The sequence below is a fragment of the Patella vulgata genome, chromosome 2, assembly GCF_932274485.2.
Source record: "Patella vulgata chromosome 2, xgPatVulg1.2, whole genome shotgun sequence".
Lineage (NCBI taxonomy): Eukaryota > Metazoa > Mollusca > Gastropoda > Patellidae > Patella > Patella vulgata.
The window spans coordinates 45,591,206-45,615,173 of NC_065880.2; the positions used below are offsets into that span (position 1 = coordinate 45,591,206).

General features: G+C 34.3%; 1 protein-coding gene across 1 annotated transcript; it reads right to left on the reverse strand.

The window, feature by feature from the left end:
- Nucleotides 1-2,245: 2,245 nt before the first annotated feature.
- LOC126810823 (NACHT and WD repeat domain-containing protein 2) lies at nt 2,246-14,898 on the reverse strand. The gene is made up of 11 exons (XM_050536111.1): nt 14,781-14,898; nt 14,190-14,242; nt 13,460-13,536; nt 13,048-13,100; nt 12,340-12,462; nt 11,461-11,663; nt 10,865-11,035; nt 9,814-10,000; nt 8,330-8,481; nt 4,009-7,911; nt 2,246-2,606 (listed from the first exon to the last, which is right to left on the reverse strand). Exons 1-11 carry the CDS (start codon nt 14,806-14,808, stop codon nt 2,385-2,387), a joined length of 5,172 nt encoding a protein of 1,723 aa, XP_050392068.1. The 5' UTR covers nt 14,809-14,898; the 3' UTR covers nt 2,246-2,384.
- Between the last annotated feature and the right edge of the window lie 9,070 nt (nt 14,899-23,968).

Genomic DNA, 23,968 nt, shown 5'->3' on the forward strand with positions numbered 1-23,968 from the left:
CTTCACGTGTATGTTTCATTCATGAATATCACTTAAGTGTGGGATAATACACGAGATTGAGGTACTTACTGAAATTGCAAAACCAGCCAAGTCAAAAAGCATTATGATCCAAAATTAATTTAAACGGGTGACTTCATTGGACTGACTTCTAAATCTTGGATTTTGCAAGGCCAGTTTTCCGGAGTGACAAATACGAGATTAACAAGGACATTGTGCTTAGCTGTTGGATGAAACAAGGCCAACTGTGAACACATTGTAATTAAAAGAAGAGTAGACGGAGAAATCAAAATCCACAAAAAAAAATATGCTAGATTTGACTGCATGGGGTGGTGACATTGGAATCCCTATGGACTAAGACTAGTAATTATTTTCTCTTATTTCACGATGGACGAATGTAGTGCAAATTATTAATAGACAATTTTTCCCTTAATTTTTTTTCTCCCCTCTTCCTGCATTTTTGGGTTGACTTTCTGGTTTAGAATTGGAGAAAAGAGATCAAATTTGCAATTTCATAGCAGTTTTGGATAATATTGATGATATTACAGCAGAGGGCTAGAGGGTGTAAAGTGTCTTTCTACAGAGCAATCATTGTGTCGAAAGTGAGATTTTGACCCCAGTGAACATCAAATCCTCGTAGCAAATTATATAATTTGTCAACCCCCCTACAAAATTATGATGAGGAGATTGTGGTCCCCTATATGCTTTTAAAGATTGGAACCAACGGAATGTTGACCAGAAATCTACAGCCTTTGATGTTACAGCCATTTAACATTGAAGTCGATGGGTGAATAATTGCTAGTCTGAGACCCGATATGACCTTTATTGCTCAGTAGTAATTTTGTGACTGTTTGATATCAATATAGCCATTATTGGGGTATTGGTTGGCCGAGTGTGAATTTTGGGGTGTAAATGTTAACATTTTGTTGTATGATGTCAAAACACGGTTAGGTCTATATTAAGGTCTAGGTAGTAGGTCTAAATATTAAGGCCAAATGCAAGTTTGGTCAAAGGTCAAGAGATGTAAACAGGACTGACCTTACCCTAACTTACAATCTCAAAACATGGTGTCTACCTTTGAGATTGGCTTAGATTTAGTGACACTCAAGGTTTACCTTTTTATTGATTGTTAACTGATTTCTTGTTGGAGGGCCACTGAAGAGATGTTCGCTAGAAATAAGGAGGCATATTATTTCTATCTCCAGTTGAAATCATCTTTCTATCATTTCAGGTGCCAGGGTAATAGTCTATGGAGTGGAATGATTGACCTCAACACAAGTATTAAAACAGGTGAGATAAATGTGCATTTCATACACTTTACGAAGTACACCCAACCTGATTCCCCTTTTGCTCACTAACGGGTTGGAAATTAGGTACTGCACAGGCCTTTCTTCTCCCCTTGGCATGTAACTGAATGACAGAATTCCACATTTCGAACATTTTCTGGATGTTTATGATCCTGTTTCCCTGGATAGTATTCGCCCGAGAATTCTCAGGACTAGAAGAAAATTTGTTACAAACAGTTTTGTTGTGTGTTTCAAAGACTATAACTACTGACTTATGTTCATTCTTAATTTAAATAATAGGCTACAAACATTTCATTCAAGTTTATTTTTTTGGGTTGTTCACTCCACATTCTCTTCATCTGTAGACCTTTCTTCATAATAAGCATTCATTAAAGAAACACAAACTAGGTCATTTTGGGACTAACACATGGTTCAATTTTATTTCAATAATTCAATTGCGGGTAGGGGTCTTTAGCCATGGGAGGAAACCGGAGGACCCGGAGAAAACCCATGAGGTTGGACAGGCGACCCTACTCCTTGTCATGTACAACCGGGGAATCGAAACCAAGCCACTCATTGACAGACCTTATGATCCAATGCTAACCATTCGGCCGTGAAAACACAAATTATTTGCCAATTTTAATCAACATTGGTGTTGCGATATTACCGGTAAATAATGGGCTTCTGATATCCAATATTTTACATTTTACGATTGGTACACGAATCGTGTACCATAATGCTTTTCAGCGCAATTTGAAACCAGCCAACTGAAGAACAAGGTTAGACATATTGCACAAGTCATGTCAAACGATGACCCCATATTCTTATCTGGAGAGCATGCGCAATAAATACTATCGGTATAGACGGGAATAACCAGTCGCTAGAGATTACCATTCGATTGAGACTTCTGGCATATTTCGCCGAACATAACTGCTTTCAAATTAGAGTAAAAACGGAAACGATTGAATGTAAATCAGTTTATTTACATTCATATTACATTATATACGTTGCGACCGATTTGTGTCAATTTCTAGGTCCCAAATATTAGCGATTTACCTCCTTTAAGACATTAAAAACTGTCTGACCAATTAAAATGTAAAACTACAAAGAATGGAGTTTAAAGATAAGAATGCGAGATTGGTCACCAGCAGTTTTTAATACTAAATATTTGGAATTGGCTGATATGAATAACTGATGTATCTTATTTTTGACATTGAGTGAAAAGATTTCCAAACCAGTTACTGGAGACCAAAGTTTAATAACACCATTTAAACAAGCAGATGTCACCCATTTACTGTCTGGTGATATACCAACATGTGATACCTAAAAATACATAATAAAATGTTGAAATTATTCTAATGACAAAACGGTTTATTTAAAACAGTTTTGTCTTGTAAACTGAACTTAAATCTTAATTTCTTGGTATTTGGGTCTTGGAGATGGACCAGGGCGCATTCCATATAGTTAGGCCTAGACCTATGAATTTTCTTAGCATATACTACAGGATACAGTATAAAAAAATATCCTCTCAGCATACTGCCATCTGAAAATTATGAAAAACTATGTATCCAACAATTCAGTCATTTAATAAATGACTGGTGATAAAATTGGAGTAAAATAGGGGTTTTTTTAGTAAAAATTGACCCGATATCCTTGCCGATATTGACATCTGAAATGGTCTCAGATTTAATCTCCTGGTATTTCAAAATTTTCAGGGGGAGGCCCCCAAGACCAACCCCCCCCCCCCACCACTGTGCACTATCAACTTCGGTGCTTCGCTCCACTCCACTCTGAGGCTCCACTGTCAATACAATCCAACCAACAGTTTCCCCCACTTTATAAATCCTGGCTTTGGCATTGCACAGCGGTAAAAGGAAAGCCTTCCTTTAACTTTATACAAGATGACTGACCTTTAAGATCATGCCCAGTAGAGTTCTATCTGTGATATCACATCATATGGCATTGACAACAAGTGCATTGTTTACATCAGACATAGTAATACAAACTGGTCCAGGCAGAATTTCGCCTTTTCGCAATACTATTTTATGTACCCATCTACCCTAAATAGGAAATATTTTTTTTTTTTATCCAGAAATACTTTCAAACACCTTTTTTAATTTTTCTAATAATTTAAAAAAATGTTTTAGAATTTCATTTGCAGAAAAAAAAAGTTAATATTGAGAGCTAATTTATAACTCGCCCCGATGTCATCCCTATCAGTGATATTGGCAGCCAAAAGAATGTTTACTTCTAATCAGTTTGGGTTTGTTTGTGACCTCTATGGTCACTCAGCCAAATGAGCTTTGCTTGTCAATATTCCTAAGCCTTGTAACAGAAAAACCTCGAAGGGTATCAAACATGAGAATAACATGGAATGCACCCTGGCTCTTGAAACTGTGAGAAATCATATATTTATACTGTCTACCATTGACTTACACATATTTCACCATCATTAATATTTCAATATAGTTGCATTCTAAGGAAGCAAGAAGCATTTGATATCAATAATCAATTAATTAACAATAGCTTTTACTTTAATGAATAATACAAAAAATTCCTTATTGCAGTAGAATTTGATATCAATAATCAATTAATTAACAATTAATTACCTTTTACTTAACATAAATAATACAAAAAATTCTTTACCACAGTAGAATTTGATATCAATTATCAATTAATTAACAATAACTTTCACTTTACATAAATAATACAAAAAATTCCTTACCTCAGTAGAATGATTGGTAGGTGGTGCTTTCATTTCCAATGGTAACCCAGAATCAAAATTATAATTGATGACATATCCATCATGCGAACCAACGACTGTATACTTTTTATTAGGTGCATGTTGGAAACATGTGTTATGACCTTTACACTTACCGTCACCTGTCCATTCAGGGCGGTATATCATCACATGTTTTGTACCTTTAGACATTTGTTGATCGCATTTACCTGTTGGTAAGTCCCAGTATATAGCATGACGTCTGGCAGCAAAAATAACAGTATTACCTTGATAGGCGCACGCATTTTCACAAAGAGATGGTATTTTAGTTAGGCGACGATAACAGTGCAACATGGCACCTGATGATGTTGTGATATCAATGGCAGACAGACGGTAAGGATGGGGTTGTGGCGCATGATTTGCTCCCTTCTTCCACATGATTTTTATAGCCTCCAAATCTTTTTTTGTCACTTCTGCCAAGAGTACGAGATATCTTTCTGATGCACTAACAAATATTTTCAGACTAACAAAATCATGCATTTTCTTTATATCCAAGGAGTATACTACTTTCAGTATCTTCAGATCTATGATGTGAATTGTGGATTTTTCATCTCTGCCAACCAGAAAAGCTTTGGTTCTGGCCTCATTCATAGCCATAGCAATCACATTATCTGGAATATCACCCTTAAATTGATCTTCGCCTGTTCCAAGAGTGAAGACTTGCAATGCTTTTTGGGATTGGTCCAGGGCTAAAACAACATCAGTATTGTCAAGAAGCATTTGATCAAATCTAGCACTCTTATCATAGGTTCCAAGAAACGAAGCATCTGATAAATTCCATAATTTTAACCAACCATCTTCATGGCTGGTAAGAACTACTTGACCACAATTAGCTAGAGCCATGGAGACAATATTTGTTTGATTCAAAAGATCATCTGTAACTTCAACATTTGTCTTATTAGTGTTTTGGCTTTTGATGTGAGAAAAACTTAAAAAAGACACCCTATCCTCTAAATCTGCTAAAGCAATACAATCCTCCAACAGACCAACGTACTTAAGAGGACCTCTTCCCATAGCCAAATCGCTTTTTAGCAAACCAGTTGCAACAGAATAAAGTGCTACCTCGCCACTGTTACCACCAACAATTAGCATTTCACCATCAGAAGAAAGATCCTGTGTAAGTATGGTGCCATTATGGAATATTTCACATAATTTAGTTCCTTGTAATACATCTATTATAACTATATGAGATTGGCCACAAAACACGGCAGCCATTAGCTTCATTTCTGATACCAACATATAATTAATATCCCCTTTTGCTTTAATTTCAAGCTGTGACGATAATTCTAATGTTTCATGCTTATAAATATTTACATTTGTTTCAACAGCAATAACAAGGAATTCATCAAGTATAGAGCTAAACACAGGACTGCCATTCGATTTAAACTTCACCCTCTCACCAGCAGTTTTGGAGTCGAGTTGTTTTATCATTGCATAACCATCATGACCCGATTGCATCTTACCAACAACAGCTGCTCTAACATCGGGAACTTCTGTGCAAAAGATATTGGAGATTTGGCCATCGTTGATGGTAAAAGTGGCATGTTTTGTCAGATCTTTGACTTTAAGTATGTTTACTTGATTATCTAAACTAAGATAACCAATCAGACTAGAGTCTGTGTTGAAGAACAGTTTTCTTACTTTTAAGGATTTCAATGGAATGCTTTTTCTTTTCAGATTAGTTAAATTGATAAGTGTAATTTCATCATTGCTATACACAGCCAATCGTTGCTCAGAAGATGAAAGAATAGCTAGAGCATCTTTAGATAAAGGAACTTCCAAATCAATGGTTGAACTTTCTGTATTATTGTACAGCATCAGTTGTTCAAAATCATCTTTTGTCAATGTCTTCAGAACCACAAGATTCATTCCTTTATCCATTATTTCAGATCTTCCTGTTAATGTCACAGAATTTTGTTGACCTGTTGATGCTCGAGAAGCTAGGCAAGGAAATGTAGGAATCAGAACAGCCTTGTCATATTTTTGTAAAACACTTCTACATTTTTCTAGTAAATTTTGTAAAGACTTCTGATGTTTTTGTGGGTTGATGTATGCTAGCAGGGTTCCTGCCAAAACTTGCAAATTCTTCAAATTCGTTTTGGTGCCAACCAATAAATCTTTCACAAATTCTATTTCCTCATCTGGATATTTGACTAGAAAGGTTGTAAAGTCTTTAACAAGTCTTGCAACTGAAAATGCATTAATACAAGCATGAATAAATAATAGATTACAGAAAACTGACTGTTTGGCCGTATCAAGAGATATAAATTGGAGACCATGATGAACATGGTGAAGCATACATTCCAGTTTTCTCACATTTTTGGAATTTAACGGCTGTGGTGTCACTTGCCTGTCAGCAGATTTCATCAAAAGTTTTCTTCTACTAAGATAAATGTCTTTATAAACCCCTTCTTCAGAAGAAAATAGTTCAAATAAAATTTTGTGATGTAAGTACATGTCATCATTCGAAACATAACGATGAGCAGCTGCTTCTATGAACTGTCTATGATACCAAAAGACTGTTGTTTTTCCCTGAGACAGTCTTTCCACCAAATATTCCTGAATTTCAAATCGGATTCTAGCCCACAATACTGGAGGGATTCGGATCATGTTTTGAACGGGGGGATCATGGTAGCGATAAATTTCGTCTAGCACATCATTATTGCATGATAAGGCATCTTCGAGTTCAATTTCTGACAAACCATTAAAACCTACAGTAATAAAGCCCAGAGCACATTTGACCAACTCGTGGCCAAACCTTTTTTCAAGATCATCGAAAAGTAAATTGATGGCTTCCCTTACGGTGGTGGATGTATTGATACTGGATTCATCTGTGTATGACGCCCACTTCAAGGCATCATCCAACTGGAGTTTCAGATACAATGGAGTTGGGGACATTTGAAATTTTGATAAAAGTAGATCCATTTGCTTCTTACTGATTTTTCTTTTTTTCTTGCTTAAATATTTTTCAATGATTTCTTTCCCCGTTTCAGGAGGAAGGATTGGCACTTCAACAAAATTACTACTGTCTGGAAATAGTTTTATCAAGTTCTTCAAAATATTGTGTTCTTGAGGTAGAGTAGATAAAATAATTTTGATGTTTGGGGGAAGATGTAATGGCAGCCATGACATAAGAAAAACATTATGACTGTCAGCCAGTTGATCAATGGAGTCTAACAAAATTATGATTGGCTTCTTCACTAAGGAGGACATTCGTCTTAGAAAGCGTGGAACATAAGCAATTAGGGATGCTATATTTTTATACGCTACAGGTTCCATGATGACTTCTTCTGTGTCTGCAATTTGACCACAAATACTAAATAAAACATCATAAATATTGATGGTGTCTGGTGAAGTGCCCAGAAATCTAATGACTCCAATATATTCCCCCTTTACCCATTGATTCAAACTTTTATTAATCATGGCCATGAGGGAAGTCTTTCCAGCACCAGAATTAGCATATATTACCAAAGGCTGACGATTCTTTTCATCCAAAATATATGTCTTTGCTTTTTTGAGAATATCACCCTGTCCACAAAAAGTCTCGCACTTAGTAACACAAAATTTCAAATGATGCAGAATTTCATTATACCGTGAGTAATACTCCCTCTGTCGTATTTTTGTTTCATTTTCATGTTTCGCTTTAGAAATCATTTCCAGGACATCAGAGGTGAAAGCATCGCAAAAATTGGTTAAATATTTGTCATGTTCTTTGTTTTTGTCTGGGTCTATTCCTCCTTTTTTCCACGGCACTGTGTATGACTTTATGTTGGTATTAGCAAGGTTTTTGCAAACTTTATCATGAACTAAGGAATCCAGGAGTCTCTGAACTTCATCATTAACCACAACCTGAATTCAAACAGATAATAAATATTTAAATATGGACATTGGAATCTATTTAATTCAAATATGGATGGGAAAATAATGATATCAAAACTTGTTCCAAATTCACATAAATTTCATTACTAGATTTAAAATCTGGGTCTTCCCATACAGAATTTGAATCAAAACTTGTTCCAAATCCACTTACTTTACATTAGTATAGACAAAATCATAGTCTTTATATATCTAGCACATTTAGTCAAACTACAGGACATTGGATACAAAATACTCATTAAATAAATTATTTCTACTTATGTCTTGTATAAACAATTCAAATTGGATTTGGATAAAGGATTAATATTCTTTTATGACCATCATTGTATTTGTCATATATCTATTTGTGAGTTGAGACAGAATATGTATTTACATCTACCCCTATACCTACCATATTATTATCTGTATTACATTCAATATATTTCTGTATGAGATCATCATCTAAATCTTTCTCTAATCCAATCAACTTTCTATGATAAAATAATGTCTGTTTATTGGCTTCTTTATTCTTCAATATACCATTTTCTATTTCCCATTCTGTTACTACAAGAAGAAAACAGACCACAAAATGTACATTTACTTTACCAAAAACAAAATGCCTTGCTTTATTATACACAAATAAAATTAATTTTTATGAAACGAAAGCTCTAGTCCAAACAATATTCGAATCTAACAATTCTACATTGGTTTCAACTGATTTTACACAGCCATCTCTATGTGTCTCAATGTACCTGGTAATAGTAATGATTCAGCAATCTTTTTTTGTATATGCCAGTCCAGAAGGCCATGGTAAAATCGCACTTGGCTGTGCTTAGTAACAAAATATTAACAGTTCATATTTTGACTTTTGAAATATATTAGTTATTCATTGATCTGGTCTTTTCTGTCTTTAATTATGTATACTCCTCAAAAAAAGAAACGCATAGTCCATTTATTTTCATTTTTTTATTTGAATGACATAGTTGTTTCCATAAAGTTTACTTGTTTTTAATGTCATTATATAAGGATAAAAGAAATTCATTATTGGTTTTAAATCTCAGGTCACTAATTGTGACTGGTAATACTTTTTGCCGAAATTTGTTTTCGCTTGATTGCACCAAGACACATGAGTTTAACAACTTCGCAAGCCTTTCACATGAAACACAAATTTAAGGCCTTTAAAATGTGATGCCACATTTAAATGCAACAATCCTCGCCTGCCCTGGATTGTCACATCCAGTTACGTCATTTATGGAAACGGTTCACAACAGCAACCTCTACTGCAGCAGCAATTCCTGGACGACGTAGGATCTCAGACCAGACAGTCCATAAACGTCCCGTTAGAGTTGCTGTTTTGAAGTACACCAACTTTGTCAAATCCGACTTTAATGGTTTCAGACACACAGGGTATGGCTACAGCAACGCTGGAAAACAGTTTGGTTCAGCGACAAGTTGTGGTTCCTGCTGCAACGATGCGATGGTAGAGCGAGGGTATACCAACAACGAAATGTCGCTATGTGTTTCTTTTTTTTAAAGAGTATAGTACAATTTGGAGGTGGAGGGGGGGGGGGGGTGCGGCAGTTCAGTTAGACTTTCACCACCCAGATCATCCCAATACCTGTCTTGTGCACAATACAAATATGATTGGTCTTTGGGCTTGGAGCATAAACTCCACAAAAAATTGTTGCATGAACCCAAATTTTGATAGTTTCTTTCAAGCAAAACAATCCCACCAAAATACTGAAAAGCAACTAAACCAAACTGTTACATTTAGAATTGCAGAGTATATCTCTCAAACTAGATCCATCCATTCATTCATAAAAGTGCTGTGTTTTCATTGCATCTCAGTATATTTTGGGGCATACAGAATTTGCAAAAATTCTATTTTCTACAAACCTGATTTAGAATAAAAATGTTTTTCCTCTGCTGTAATTTTCTTCTTTTTAAATAAAGAATCTGCTGCTGTTCGTAGTAGACAATTTAATTGTTTGTGTGTTGTGGACCAAGTTTTAGCATCTTGTTTCTGTAAATCTTCATTACCTTCTGTTAAATCACCAAAATATGGTAAATGTCTTCTAACTGGCTGAAATACAATAATCATCAAAATATGGTAAATGTCTTCTTATTGGCTGAAATACATTGATCCCACAAAATATGGTAAATGTCTTCTTACAGACTGAAATACAATGATCCCACAAAACATAGTAAATGTCTTCTTATTGGCTGAAATACAATAATCACCCCAAAAAAGAAAGATTACATTTTAGTCACTTTCAATCATAAGTATTGCCAACTCCTGTCTCCTGTTCCATTTTTAAAATTATTTGATCTTTTAATAAAATTCGGACACGGTCCTTATGGAAAGAAATGAAATGAAATGAAATGGGGTTTAACATCCTACTGTTCTGCTCCGAACTGGGCTAATGAAGACGGGCATACGCCATACAGTGTGCTATGAGGGAAATTTTGCCCGGACAGTGGCACTATGGCCTACTCCTATATCGAATTCCAACTGTCAAGGGATCTTTTACCTGCGCACCAATGTGTACACAGGACCTCGGTTTTTCGTCCCATCTGAACGACTAAACAGCTGTTCTTGTCAGGCCCTCCGTCCTGCATCACTGACAAGGGGGAAGCCCACCGGAAAATCTGGATGAACTTTCTCCGCCAATGCAGGGATCGAACACCCGACCTCCAGGCTAGCGAGCAACCGTCTCACCCACTTAGCCACTGTGTCCCCTCTTATTGAAAGTGTCTATTAAATATAATGTGGGCTCCTGATAATTCCAACAAAATTTAAATCTTGATGTGTTCAGTTTGAGACTTGGAGTTGGACTATTTTACAGCCTGTATCCCTTTATAATTTAAAAGACCAATAATAAAGAATAATTGTATATTACTACATTTGCTTTTAATTTACTAAGAGGTGATTCAAAACAGTTAATACCTGTAAAATATATAATGGTGGTTGATTATTGTCATCTTTCCAAAACCATTTATCTAATAGTTCACCATGTTTTAAACCTAGAGTCTTTACTTCAGCTTTTATTGTCTCAAACTGTTCTATCTGTAGTTCTGTTGCTAATGGTCGTCCACCATATCTATGACTGACAAATCCCTAAATACAAAAACAATTATATTCACTATATCAGAAGGATATATAGACAAGGATGGATATTAGAGCTAGAATAGTTGACTTTTCTGCTGTGGCTGAGCGAGTATGGCACAGACTCGCTGTTTGACCCCATTGTTGGCCGATAAAGTTCCTTGTCAGTGGTGCAAGATTGAGGGCCTGGTGTGAAGAAGTGACTGGTCCTTAGGATGGGACAGAAAACTGAAATCCCTTACACAGTTTAAAATTTTATGAAGAATAGATGAAAATGCTGCTGCCCAGGCAAAATTATCTTCATAGCACACTGCAAGGTGTATGCCAATCTTTATTAGTCCTGCTGGTGCAGAAAAGTAGGACCCTACACCCCATTTGATTTCTGACACCCAGTTTTTCTAGCCCGATTTTACACCATACACTAAATGTACACTTACAATAAAGTTTGGCCCTAACGACACCCGCTGACAGTTCTCTATTTCTTGTAGACATATCTTGGTAGCAGAATGATCATTTTGTGCATCATCAACCACACCCCATCGTAAATCAACAATCTGGAAATCTAATCCAAGATCAGCACAGTAATCTCGTAAGTTAGGGTAAACCTTTCTTGATAATACATTACGTTCCACCTTTGTATCTATAAATAATCATCATTTACATAATTGTAGATAATTTGGTATGAAAATTAAACACATTTCATCGTACATACCAGGCAATGAAAATTAGTGTCTAAATGCAAAGGCTTTCATAATTTGAACCTTTCCTAAACCAGGAGAGAATTTTGCCAGAAAAGCAAATGTACTTTTTTCACAAATAATTATACATGTGTCATTCCCATTACCAAGAGCTTTTAATTTCATGATAGATTGTCATTCCCTGACTAGAAAACCACCTCTTTCCTTTGAAGAACACCCACAATCTTTGCGAAAATCTCTCTCTAGGTAAGGATATAGTATCAAATCACTGTCTGAATGGCTTCCTATCTGATTTAGGACAAGTGACGACATATATTGTTCATCCATAAATTATTTCGAGCAAAAATGGTTGACGAAAAACATGTCTCAAATATTGCTGTTCTGGAGTTACAACGGAAAACAGGAAATTAGTCTAACCAATTTGGTAACTAAGTCATTCATTGGCTAATTGTTGAGCTTATCGCTTTTAAAGAGTCAACAAATAAATACGGATAGTCACTCACATCACTGTGAATTGTCCCTAACACTGTTATCTAAGCCAGAAATTTTCAATACCAGCAGAACACTGACTTGTAAAATTGAGTTGAATATGAGCCCTGCTGCATCACATATACTTACCAGAAAATGTAGAACTTAGAAATATTCTAACAACTGAACGAGGTAATGGTGGTAGATCTGATAAATCACCTTCAATCATTTTATCAAACTTTATTTCCAATTCTTTATCATATGTTGCTTTCTCTACAAAATAGTATTTATACATATCGCAATTCTTTATCATGTTGCTTTCTCTACAATATACTATTTTTAAATAACTGAATTCTTTATAATATGTCACTATCTTAAATAATAGCTAAACATACATTATGCAAGAGCTAAATCTGCCTATTGTAGGTCTTTCTTTAGGCCTGAAATGTTATCTAAATTATTAATTAGAATTTAGACATTAATTAACTTATCCAGACCATAATCAATTCTCGATGTCATTGCTAGTCTGCAATATTTACTGGATTTGAATCGGATCTGCTGCTCAATGCTCATTGATGATTAAATCCAAAAATGGATAATCAAGACTATTTTTTTATCGTACCGACTTTCGTAATGATGATCGAGGCTAGGCCTAAAATTCAAAAGCTAATATCTTATTTCAGGGTGGATGAATTTGAGTGAAATTTTCAGCAAATACCCTATACATTATCTAGTTTTTAACTATTATAGTAAGAACTGCCAGCTCTTTATTTCATTTCCCATAATTCCCCTTTAAATAAGATTAGCTATGTTTACTTTATACTGATAATAATCTGAAGATATTTTCAACCTACGTACCTTTTTTTTCTAATGTGACAGTTTTGATTTGATCTGAAGTTGCTGTCCTGTGGCTAGAGAAAAAAAACACAATTTTCACACAATTTTAATCTAAAATATCACTGTCATTTGTTGTGTATATCTATGTGCCCCCATTGTTGATTTTATAAGATACTTATTAGCCTTCATCTTTAATTGGGGGGTTGGATGGCCGAATGGTTAGCACGTGCGCTCTGTATCATAAGGTCTGTCATTGCGTCAGCTGGTGTGGTTTTGATTCCCCGGTTGCACGTGACAAGGAGTAGGGTAAGCCTTAGTGTGAGTGTGATGTACAATGAACAGAATATCCCCCCCCACCTCCATTTTAATGTTGATGCCAGGGCTCCAGTGACAAGCTTAATCCTGTCATGTTTATATCTTGTATAAAACTTACTTTTTATTATTTGATACTGCTTTGGTTCTTGTTTTAGATGGTGCTGAAAGAGGTTGTGGGTTTCCATTTTTGACAGTCTATGAAAAAAAGAAACATGGGAATATTTTGTTTTATTTTAGTCATTCAAAAATGCTTCTGAACAGAGTTGAAAACATTGAGTTTTATGGTGGGCTAGTTTTTCTAAAAGTTTTATGTACCTTGCGTCAATTTGTTCATAAATATTCAGATGTGCCAAACAACTCTTGTACCCCTGTCCACTTCTTGTAAAATATGTTTATAGACATAATTAGCATTGTTTCATGATAAAAGTATAAAAACAATATCTGATAAAGCAGACTAATGTGAGAAAAGATAACATTCCTTAAAAAGAATGTGCACGGAATAATAAAATCTCTAAAAATAAAACAAATAATGAATAGGCTTACTGCCTTACTTTACTATTATCACAGGAATGCAATACACCATTTCTAATCATCAAGTGCGCCACATCTGGCGCATGCACCAGAGGTTTGCCATCCCTGCTTTAAGATGTGCAACAAGCACGCAAAGAAAGCTGAAGTGTGCACAGTACTTAGCCTAAAAGATGTTATTGAAAAGACTCCTTAATTTCTAGAATTCGTTTATCAGAAAATCAAGGTGCTTCATCTAAACTCTTGATGCTATGGTTGTAGCTATGTAGAAAACTGCTGCATATATCAATTCTAGTATATTAGGAATATAATTATCGTACCTTTTGCTGAGTGGCAAATGATGAAATTCTTGCTGATGGAAAAGGTGCAGCCCCTTAAACAATAAAAACATAATCTAAATATTTAGTTTCCACTAATCCTGTACAAAAACAAAGCTCATAGACACTGATGGGTTGAAATATATCGGAAAAAAAATATTTCAATTATAAAGCATTTAATTGCAGTTGAACATTTAGCCTTTGGTTATGTTTTGAATTACTAATGTGGTTATTAACTACCAGTTAATGGCCTAGAAATTATCTTTCTCAGTAACAAAGGAATAGAATGGATTTTAACATCTCATCAACAGAATACAACTGTCATTTTCAGACTAGCATAACTTTAAATTTGATGTATTGTGATAATATATTTCTTTGAAATCCAACTGTATATCCTAGGGAAACTGATATATACACAGGATACACAGGTTGACCTCAGTTGTTCATCCTATTCCCTAACTACCTATGCCATAGTACATTATCAGCCTCATCAAGAATAAATGATATTACATACATAATTCTGACCTATACTCCATAATGTTATACTCTAAAATATTCTAACTGTAAGAGAAAGTTAAAATTAAAGTAAATTACCTTTCACCTTAGCAGCTTTCAGAGGCATATTTTTATCTATTTGTAGTACACACAGACTACAGGTCACTTACACCATTAGACAAACCGATCAACCATGACATAAACTACTAATATCATCTTTAACCTTAAGTCAAATAAAAGAAAAAATAGACTATTAGTATTCATAGTACTGTATCCAAAAAATGTCCATGCTGTAATGTAGTGACTTGGAATACAGTTTGACTCAGTGTTTTATTTATTTCAGTGACACCAAAAAGGCTACCCCAGCGCCGCCATGATATTTTCCCAAGAATATACAAAATATACAATCCAGTCATCAAAACTCTAAGTATGCTTAATAGGCCTAAATAAAAAAGAAAAATATGTAAATAAATAAGAAATGAAAGAACAAATCAAAGAGGACAAAGTTCTCTAGCAGATTGTTTCAAAAAGACCATGAACAAAAAGTGAAGTAACATGACAAATCAGTTCTTGGCTTTTATAAAATTGATTCCATATACCCCCCCCCCCCCCCCGACAAACCCTGAATCTATGTTGGGAAAACTGAACTGGGTGAGGCCTGTGCTGTATTTATTAATTGTTTGTAGTGGGTTTTAATAGGCAGTTATACTGCACTATTTCCAAACATGATGATTTCGCAAGAGTTTCCTGCTGTACCATCGCCCTGGCGAGTATAGAAGTGTGGGTGGTCATGTGGTCTAACACATGTGCTTTAGATCTTAAGGTTTTTCACTGAGGTAAGTGGCATGGTTTTCGACCACGTCTTCTGTTTTTCTCCCACTACTAAAGACCTCTACACACAAGCTAATTATTAAAATATAGCTGTAAGCATATTAGTCCCGAAATGACCTTGTTTGTGTTGATTTACTGTTAAACCCTATTTCGTTTTAGTGCCTGAAAGGACTTGAGTCATAGAACTACTTTACTACACAGCTATTCACATGAATCGAGTGGTTTGAGGTGCTAGAGGTAGAGTAGTTTTGGACTGGCCAGGTGCTTAAGGCTTTAAATAAATGATAAAAATGCAATAGTGTATGGATTAAAAAAATAATTTTGCAAAGGCAGTGGTTTTACTGATTATCTATTCAAATTGTAGTTTATATGAATGTGTCTGCCAATGTGCACTATCTTCCCCAATTTGTGTTTTTTTAAAGTGTAAATTAAAGCGTACTATGTGATTTTATATAGATAATTATAATGGGTATACTATACAAACATTTTAAACAGGTTTTAACAAGCAATGTATTAAAAGAATACCGGTACTAAGTGATTTTATTTAGATAACTATGGTAAAGTATCAGCTGTACAATACAAACATTTTAAACAGGTTTTAACAAGCCAAGTATTAAAAGAACATTTTATTTATGGAAAGTCATGGAAAAAAACAACAAGGGGGTGCATGTTCTGGGTATGGGAACCTAATTAGAAGTGAAGTTGTTAAATGTTCGAAAGTCTAGAACAGATGGATTGGATTATTATAATAAAATCTAATAGTAAAATTAATCTGTTTCCTTTCATAGGCTATGTAATGTTTGAGTACATAATGCAATACTCTGAATTATACAATCTTGAACATAAAGAATAAATTTATTTATGAACTTATAAAACGTAGTGCAATTGTACCTGGTTAAACTGTCTGTCCATGTGGACGACTTATCTCAGGTCTTGCTACCCTGTCTTACTTGATATGACTCTACATGAACGGACATGCACTCCTGGTTTTCAAATTAAGAACCATCATCAAGTTTATATCGACAAACGATAGAAATATTTGATATGATGCAACATGCGCATAGCAAACGATTGATATTAAGCGATACATGTGACATTCATGTTGGAATAAATTAATTGCAATGAATAATTTGTACCTGTATTGGCGACAATCAATCACAAATAGACCTCAACAATAGCTAAATCTAATTAATACCCGGATGTAGTATTCTTTATTTATTTACTATGGCAACAGTAAAGGTATATTATTGGAACAAAAGAGAGAAAGAGAAATGGGGTTTAACGTCCACTCGACACAAACTAGGTCATTTCGGGACTAACACATGGTTCAGGTTGTTATATGAGACTGTATAAGAGTATATCTGACAATTCAAAAAAGTAATTGAATGTCATTAGATATAAGAATGAATGAATGAATGAAATATGGTTTTATGGCACGTCAGCTCCAACCGGGCTATATTGCGCCAAACATATGGTGAATCTGAGACAAATTAAAACAATATCACATAAATGAATTTATATATGTAAATAAAAACAAATATCACAGAAAATATATTAATTAAAAATAAATATAACAAATCTTTTACATATATAAATATTTAAAACGATATACATGATTAAATATATACAATTAAAATTGATTATAAAAGTTTGTCTCTTTTTAAAATGTTAGCACTTTGTCATATAGCTCCGGTTGAGCAAATAGCTGACGTACTGACTGGCAACGGTAATATTTAGATCTAATGTTCTTGAGATGTTTGCACTCACATTAGATATAAGAGAACACGAGAAAAATAGAAACAGTCTGTACATTCACGTGTGTTTATGCATTCTATACTTATAAAAACATGGTAAGGAACGGACATTTTCTATTTTTCTTTCATGTTCTCTTATCTAGTGACAGTCAATTTTTTTTATGAATTGTCAGATATCCTTTCACAGTCTCACACAACAACTTTTGGTCTTCGAAGGAATTATTAGTGAGCAGAAATTCGCCCATGTATCTGTTAGTGTTATCACCCGTCACTTCAGTCAGTTATATAGAGGGATAACTCGTGGGGTTTTTTTTGCGTTCGTCACTTCCGATTGCTGAATCACTGATTACGCATCTATCGTAGCAATGATCACTTTGATAAAATAATATTTGGAACGTGTTTAACCAGTTCTATCGTATATGTGATAATGACTGGCACCAATATTGTCCTTTAAGTGAATGTTCTCGGATCTCTCTGTTAACCCATAGACAAATAATACGCAGACGGAGCAATTTTGCCAGGGCAAGTATAACCGGCTTCCAGAGCTACCGCGAGACATCTGTGCACTAACTCGCTGAGCTATTCTTGAGAACTTCGGGATTTATCACGTCCAACCCACCCCAATTGTCATTCACAGATAACAAATGTTTCTTGTCGTTCAGATGTTCAGAGGTAGTTGCACAATGTAGTTGTAGGCCATGTGTAAAAGATCACTCGGTAGTTAGAAGAAGAGATGGAAACGCCGTTGCCCGAGCAACATATTGAAAATGTAATCTTAGATACATAGAAATTACATAAATAATCGTATTATGTTAATACGACGTTAAATTTGCATGGCAATACAGAATCGGGAAATGTATAATAACTAAAACATGGAAGGGGGTTTAACATACCTACATTTCTGCACCAACCGGGATAATGAAGATTGGCGGTTATACACCATACTCTTCGTCGAATTCTAACTGCCAGGGGATCTTTTATGTGCACACTATATGTGTACAAGGTACCTCTGATTTCGGTCCCATCCAAAGGTTGTTCCTTGACAGATCCCCTGTTCCGCGCCACTGATAATGAGGAACCTCGCCGAAAAATCCCGGGATCGAACCAGGGTTAATGAAACAACCATTTTCTGGGAAGAAAGGTGGTTGGGGAGTAGGCTATATCATGGACAAAAAGGGTTAAAGGGTTCCGCCAGCGTGTATAGGCTACTTGAAACAGTTACACTGTGTCCTCAAGCAGTTCTATGTAAAAGGAGCAAAATCGCTAATCTATGGGACCTAGAAATTGACACAAATGGGTCCAACGCATATAATAATGTAATATGAATGTATATAAATTGATTTACATTTAGTTGTTTCCATTTTTACTCTAATTTCAAATCCGTTATGTTCGGCGAAATACGCCAGAAGTATCAATCGAAGGGCAATCTCTAGCGTCTGGTTATTCCAGTCTACACCTGTAGTATTTATTGTGCATGCTCTCCATACAAGATTATGGCGTCACAGTTTGACATGACTTGTGGAATATGTCTAGCCTCGTTTTTCGAGTCCTGTGTTACAAATGGCGCTGAAACGCATTATGGTACACGATTTGTGTACCAATGGTAAAATGTTTTGGGTTTTTTTTGTCTTAAATATTGGACATCAGAAGCCCATCTTTTCCCGGTAAGATCACAACATCAATGTTGGTTTAAATTATCAGTTAATTCGTGTTTTCAATGTCGAAGAATTTGGATGATACTGACTTAAAGTAGCTAAGTCTCTAACTCAATATCATCCAAAAACCATCGACATTGAAAACACGAATTATTTGAAAATTAAATCAACACTGATGTTGTGATCTTACCGGGAAAAGATGGGCTTCTGATATCCAATATTTAAGACAAAATAAACATTTTATGATTGGTACACGAATCGTGTACCATAATGCGTTTCAGCCCAATTTGTAGCAAGCGACTCGAAGAACGAGGTTAGATATATTCCACAAGTCATGTCAAATGGTAACTCAAACTTATTATCTGGAGAGCATGCGCAATAAATACTATCGGTTTAGATTGGGATAACCAGACGCTAGAGATTGCCATTCAATTGAGGCGTCTGGCGTATTTTACCGAACATAACTGCTTTGAGAGAGTAAAAACGGAAACGATTGAATGCAAATCAGTTTATTTACATTCACATTACATTATTATAATATATGTCAATTTCTAGGTCCCAAATATTAGCGATTTAGCTCCTTTAAGACTAGAGATTTAGCTAGTTTAAGGCCCTATTAATGACCTAAACGTCTCCTGCTTGTAAAAGAGAACAAATTCTGGAAAAGACTGACAATAAATTCCCGAGTCGTGTATCAAACTCTTTTAATACTTAAAATAGTAACAACTGGTTTAATAAATGTTAACAACATTGAAATGGGACTGCACATGTTGACAATGTGTACGACCATAAGTTTCTTCTTGGACTGGGCAACCCACCATAAGGAGTAAGTTTTCAGGTTCTTTGGTGAAAAGTGAAAACAAATTTCACACATTTTGTTCGGCTCGAATATGATGTGTTGTTCTTGAGGTAATAATATCAGGCGAGGTTTCTCGGGATTAATTCTGCTGCAAAGACTGATTACGATGATAAAAAATGGCGAGACAACAGACGATATGGGAGATAACTCTTCCTGGATTATCGCAAAACACCCCTCGTTTTTATCCAGAATCGTCGACGGAAGAGCCCTGGCAATGAAAGAACGCCATCAGGTGAGAGGTCTTGAAAGTTTTGGCATGAAGACGCAATCTGTAGCTTATCTGCAAGCTGGGAATGAGTAATGAAAGTATTTCCATCAGTAAGTTTTAGACTTGATACTAACATAAGAACATTGAGGTATTTTGACTCAATGATTTAACTGTTTATATGAAATAATGAGGGAGGATGGAATTAAGTCTAAAAACGGATGTGTCATTATATTCAAATAGGCGTTTAATGCTATGCATATCTTCGTATATCCTTATTTAAATTTTTATTTTATTTAAAGTAAGGGTTTAAGGGTTGGTTTAAATTGCTATATTATAATACTTTTTAATAATGAAGAAAGTTAACTTACATAACGTGAATATAATATATTATGTATCTTGAAACAGATGAAAATAAGAGATATCTGTTTCTTTGTTGAAGTTCAAAAGCCAATAAATAAATTTTTAAAATATGCCTTCATTGTATTAACCAATTACCAATATAATTGTGACTGCTTTTCTTATATCTTTACAAACGGCTACATTATAGTATTCGACTTTTCGTTATATGAAAGACCATATTTACAATAAGGTGGACTACAGAAAGGCAATTTTATATATTGAAAATATTTTACTTTCTATAAAGAATATAATTGCTTATATAAATGATGTTTATTTACAAGTTGGTTGGTTTTATTTTTCGATGATGATGTTCATCACGAATCTTTTAAAGTGATAAGGGCGAGACAACTTCCCAATTGAAAACATGTAGTTTGTATTTATTCGTTCCTTGTTCTAACATTCCACGAGAGATTCTTGTAATTAATCTTAATTCCATCATCAAACACGACCTTACATTTCGTTCCCATGCATCGTCTCTGTGTTTTTTCGCTGCCATTGAAATAATGTGTATGTTTTGTTGGCCAGATATTCTGCCGAGTCAATACAAGGAGGTGCGAGCTGGGTAAACATCACCTTTATCATCTTTAGCGGCAGCCCTTTGATCTTCTTTGATGTTTTGGTGAACTGTCAACGACAACAAACCTCAATGCATAATGAAATACTGCGAGGAGTATAAAACAGGGGCATAAACAACGCCAAATTGTAAAAAGCAGCGATCGTGATTAACCCCATATATCTCCACCAATCTCCAGTTTATATTTTTATTTCGTGTAGCTCTCCCCTTATATTGTTATTCTATTTACCAGACGTGCTTAATTCCCTAATAGTTTTTTGAATATTTCTTTAATTGCGTTTTACAGGTATTGCTACATTTTACTTTAAAAAGACAAACATTGTATAAAATGAATAAATACGGCGATTATTTAGCTTCTAGTCGATAGAATTAATTCTTCTATTGACTTGCTAAGCCCTTTGCGGTTTGAAGCCAGTTTTTCTTTGAATGTATAATTTCTCTAGTATGGTTATTCAAGATCAAGAAAAAAAAGATTGAATAATCCTATACAATTAATACAGTCTATAGTTTGAAAACATTTACAGACATGTCTCTTTTTTTAAAACTCAATACGACAATATTTTTCTTTGATATCTAATTCAAATTTGCTCTGATTTTTCTTTCGATCTTTGTATTTTGTGTACCCATATGTAATTCATGACTGTAAAATTACATGTACCGTAATAAGCTCAAAATGTCAACCCGAATAACAAAAACAAAACCCTGACATTGCTAGTCTTGGGCTTAGAAAACTATATATAAAAAAATGAAAGTAAAAAAAAAGAATTTCCGAACACCTCTCGTGCAAATGCAAGAAATATGACTTTTGTGGTATAGAATTAGGTAAACGTTTTGCTTTGAACAAGTCAATTAAATCAATTGCATATTTATAGGACTTATTAATATGATTATGACGGGGGCTTTTGATGTTTGTTTGATCGACGGATGGGAATAATTATAACATCTTCTCCATGTTCTAAATTTGATAGGCCTATTTCAACGTCTATGTCGTATTTTTGTTTGCATGCGAGCTTGCGATGTTATCGTGCATGACGCGCGAACTAAATTGTCTCGTATCGGAAGCACACAAAGGAAACTATTCTATGTTTAAGATGTAGTGCACGTGCGTTTGATGTTTTAATGAATGGAAATATTGTAATCATATACATGTACGTACTACAAATAGCTCCACAAATAGAAACGTTTATTTTTTCACAAACGATTTATTTTTACATTGACATGATCTCGATCAGAATATTTTGTAATATTTTGAAATATATTTTGAGGTTTGTAATGAAACATTGTAAAATTTAGTAGTTGCTTTGAACTAAATGTGTACGCATGTATAATTTTAACACGTTTTCTATCGAATTTAGATTTTTATTTGACATAAAAGTTAATGCCGTCGGCATTTAAAGAAGTGAGTAGGATCTATATATTTATGTTAAATATTTATTGTTTTATTTTAAAAGAGAAGCTGTGAAGTAATGTATATCCGGAGTGATAATTTCCAAGTCTTTATTCAACATGAAAGAAATCAAACTTTTAAACCGGGGATAAATTCAAATATATGTCACCAAATGTAGATGAGTTTTTCAGACTATACACAACTGTGATGATATTTATGAATCATTCTTTAAAAATAATATAATTTTAATGTCTTGTAGATTTTAATATCATTCGAAATAAATTACATTTTATTTTAACGAATCTCACAACTTCTCGACCAAGGTGAAAGTATACTTTCAAGTAGACCAACTTATAAATGTTTGATACATTCTTATATCTCTGAGAATGTCGCAATTTTAACAACTTTTTGCTCTGTCTCTTACAGCCATTTTAATGTGGATATATTTGTGACCAAACCACCATATCCATTTCTGAAGACGGTGGCAATTACTAAAAGTTAATTAAAAACACTAGCAGAGACCTTCCGGTACTCATTTCGCTCAGTCGCTTCCTTCAAGATGTAATTCTATTTTATTTTCTTAATGAAATGGAGTATCAAGCTTCAAGTAACTCGGAGATAGAATTTATAAATAATAGGTGAACGTTAGGTTAAAGATTAACAGCGGGTTGGTAGATAGCTTTAGTCATTTAAACTCATTTACTCTACTAATGACCCGCGTCAAGTCGCAAAACCGTTAAATTCGAGCCGAAGTCCAACAGAAAGATTAATATTATCATTAAAACTTCGTAGAAACCCACGCGTTGCTTTCTCCTCTACTCTACGAATTCAATCAACCCAAACACTATTCAATTAGTATTAATTAATCTAAAGACTGTTTCATTCATTAAACTTTGTTTCAATTTTGGAAATTTCTGCATTATAGAAGAAAAAAGAACAAGGAACTTTATTGGATAAAAAGCCTTAAGTCTGTAAACTCTACAGGAAACAAACATACACATACATAATTATAGGTACACAACGAATACTACGATATAATATAAATGACTGGTATACAAAAGCTTCATATAAGCATTTTAATAGTTTTACATTTTTGTTAAACATATAATTGTTTGGAATCATGCAATTAATTGAAATTTGGTTCTTGATATAAAATTAGTCTAAAGAGTTTATTATCTGATTAATATATTTATTGACTTAAATATGCATATATATATAGACACAGTATATATATAAATAGATTGATTTTTTTTAAAAATATTTGCGGAATTATTCATTAAAAATAGAATTAGCAGAATTTCACGCGCAACGACACAGATCCTTAATCTAATTCATTAATGTTCCTAATATACTCAGAATTAAATATAGAATAAACGTTGTTTGAAAATAAATATCCAGAACTAATCAAATCATTTAGTGCAGTTTACATATTTCCAAGAAAATAAGAATTGTTGACGATTATAATATGACGTTATTATATACTAGTAGTAAAAAGAGATATTAACGATACTCGCAGTATCATGTGCACGATCAAAGACATGATACATCAGAGAATTTTGGCACCAGACAGAGCCAATGTATATAATCTATATAGGTAAGAATCACCTTTCATCAAAAATA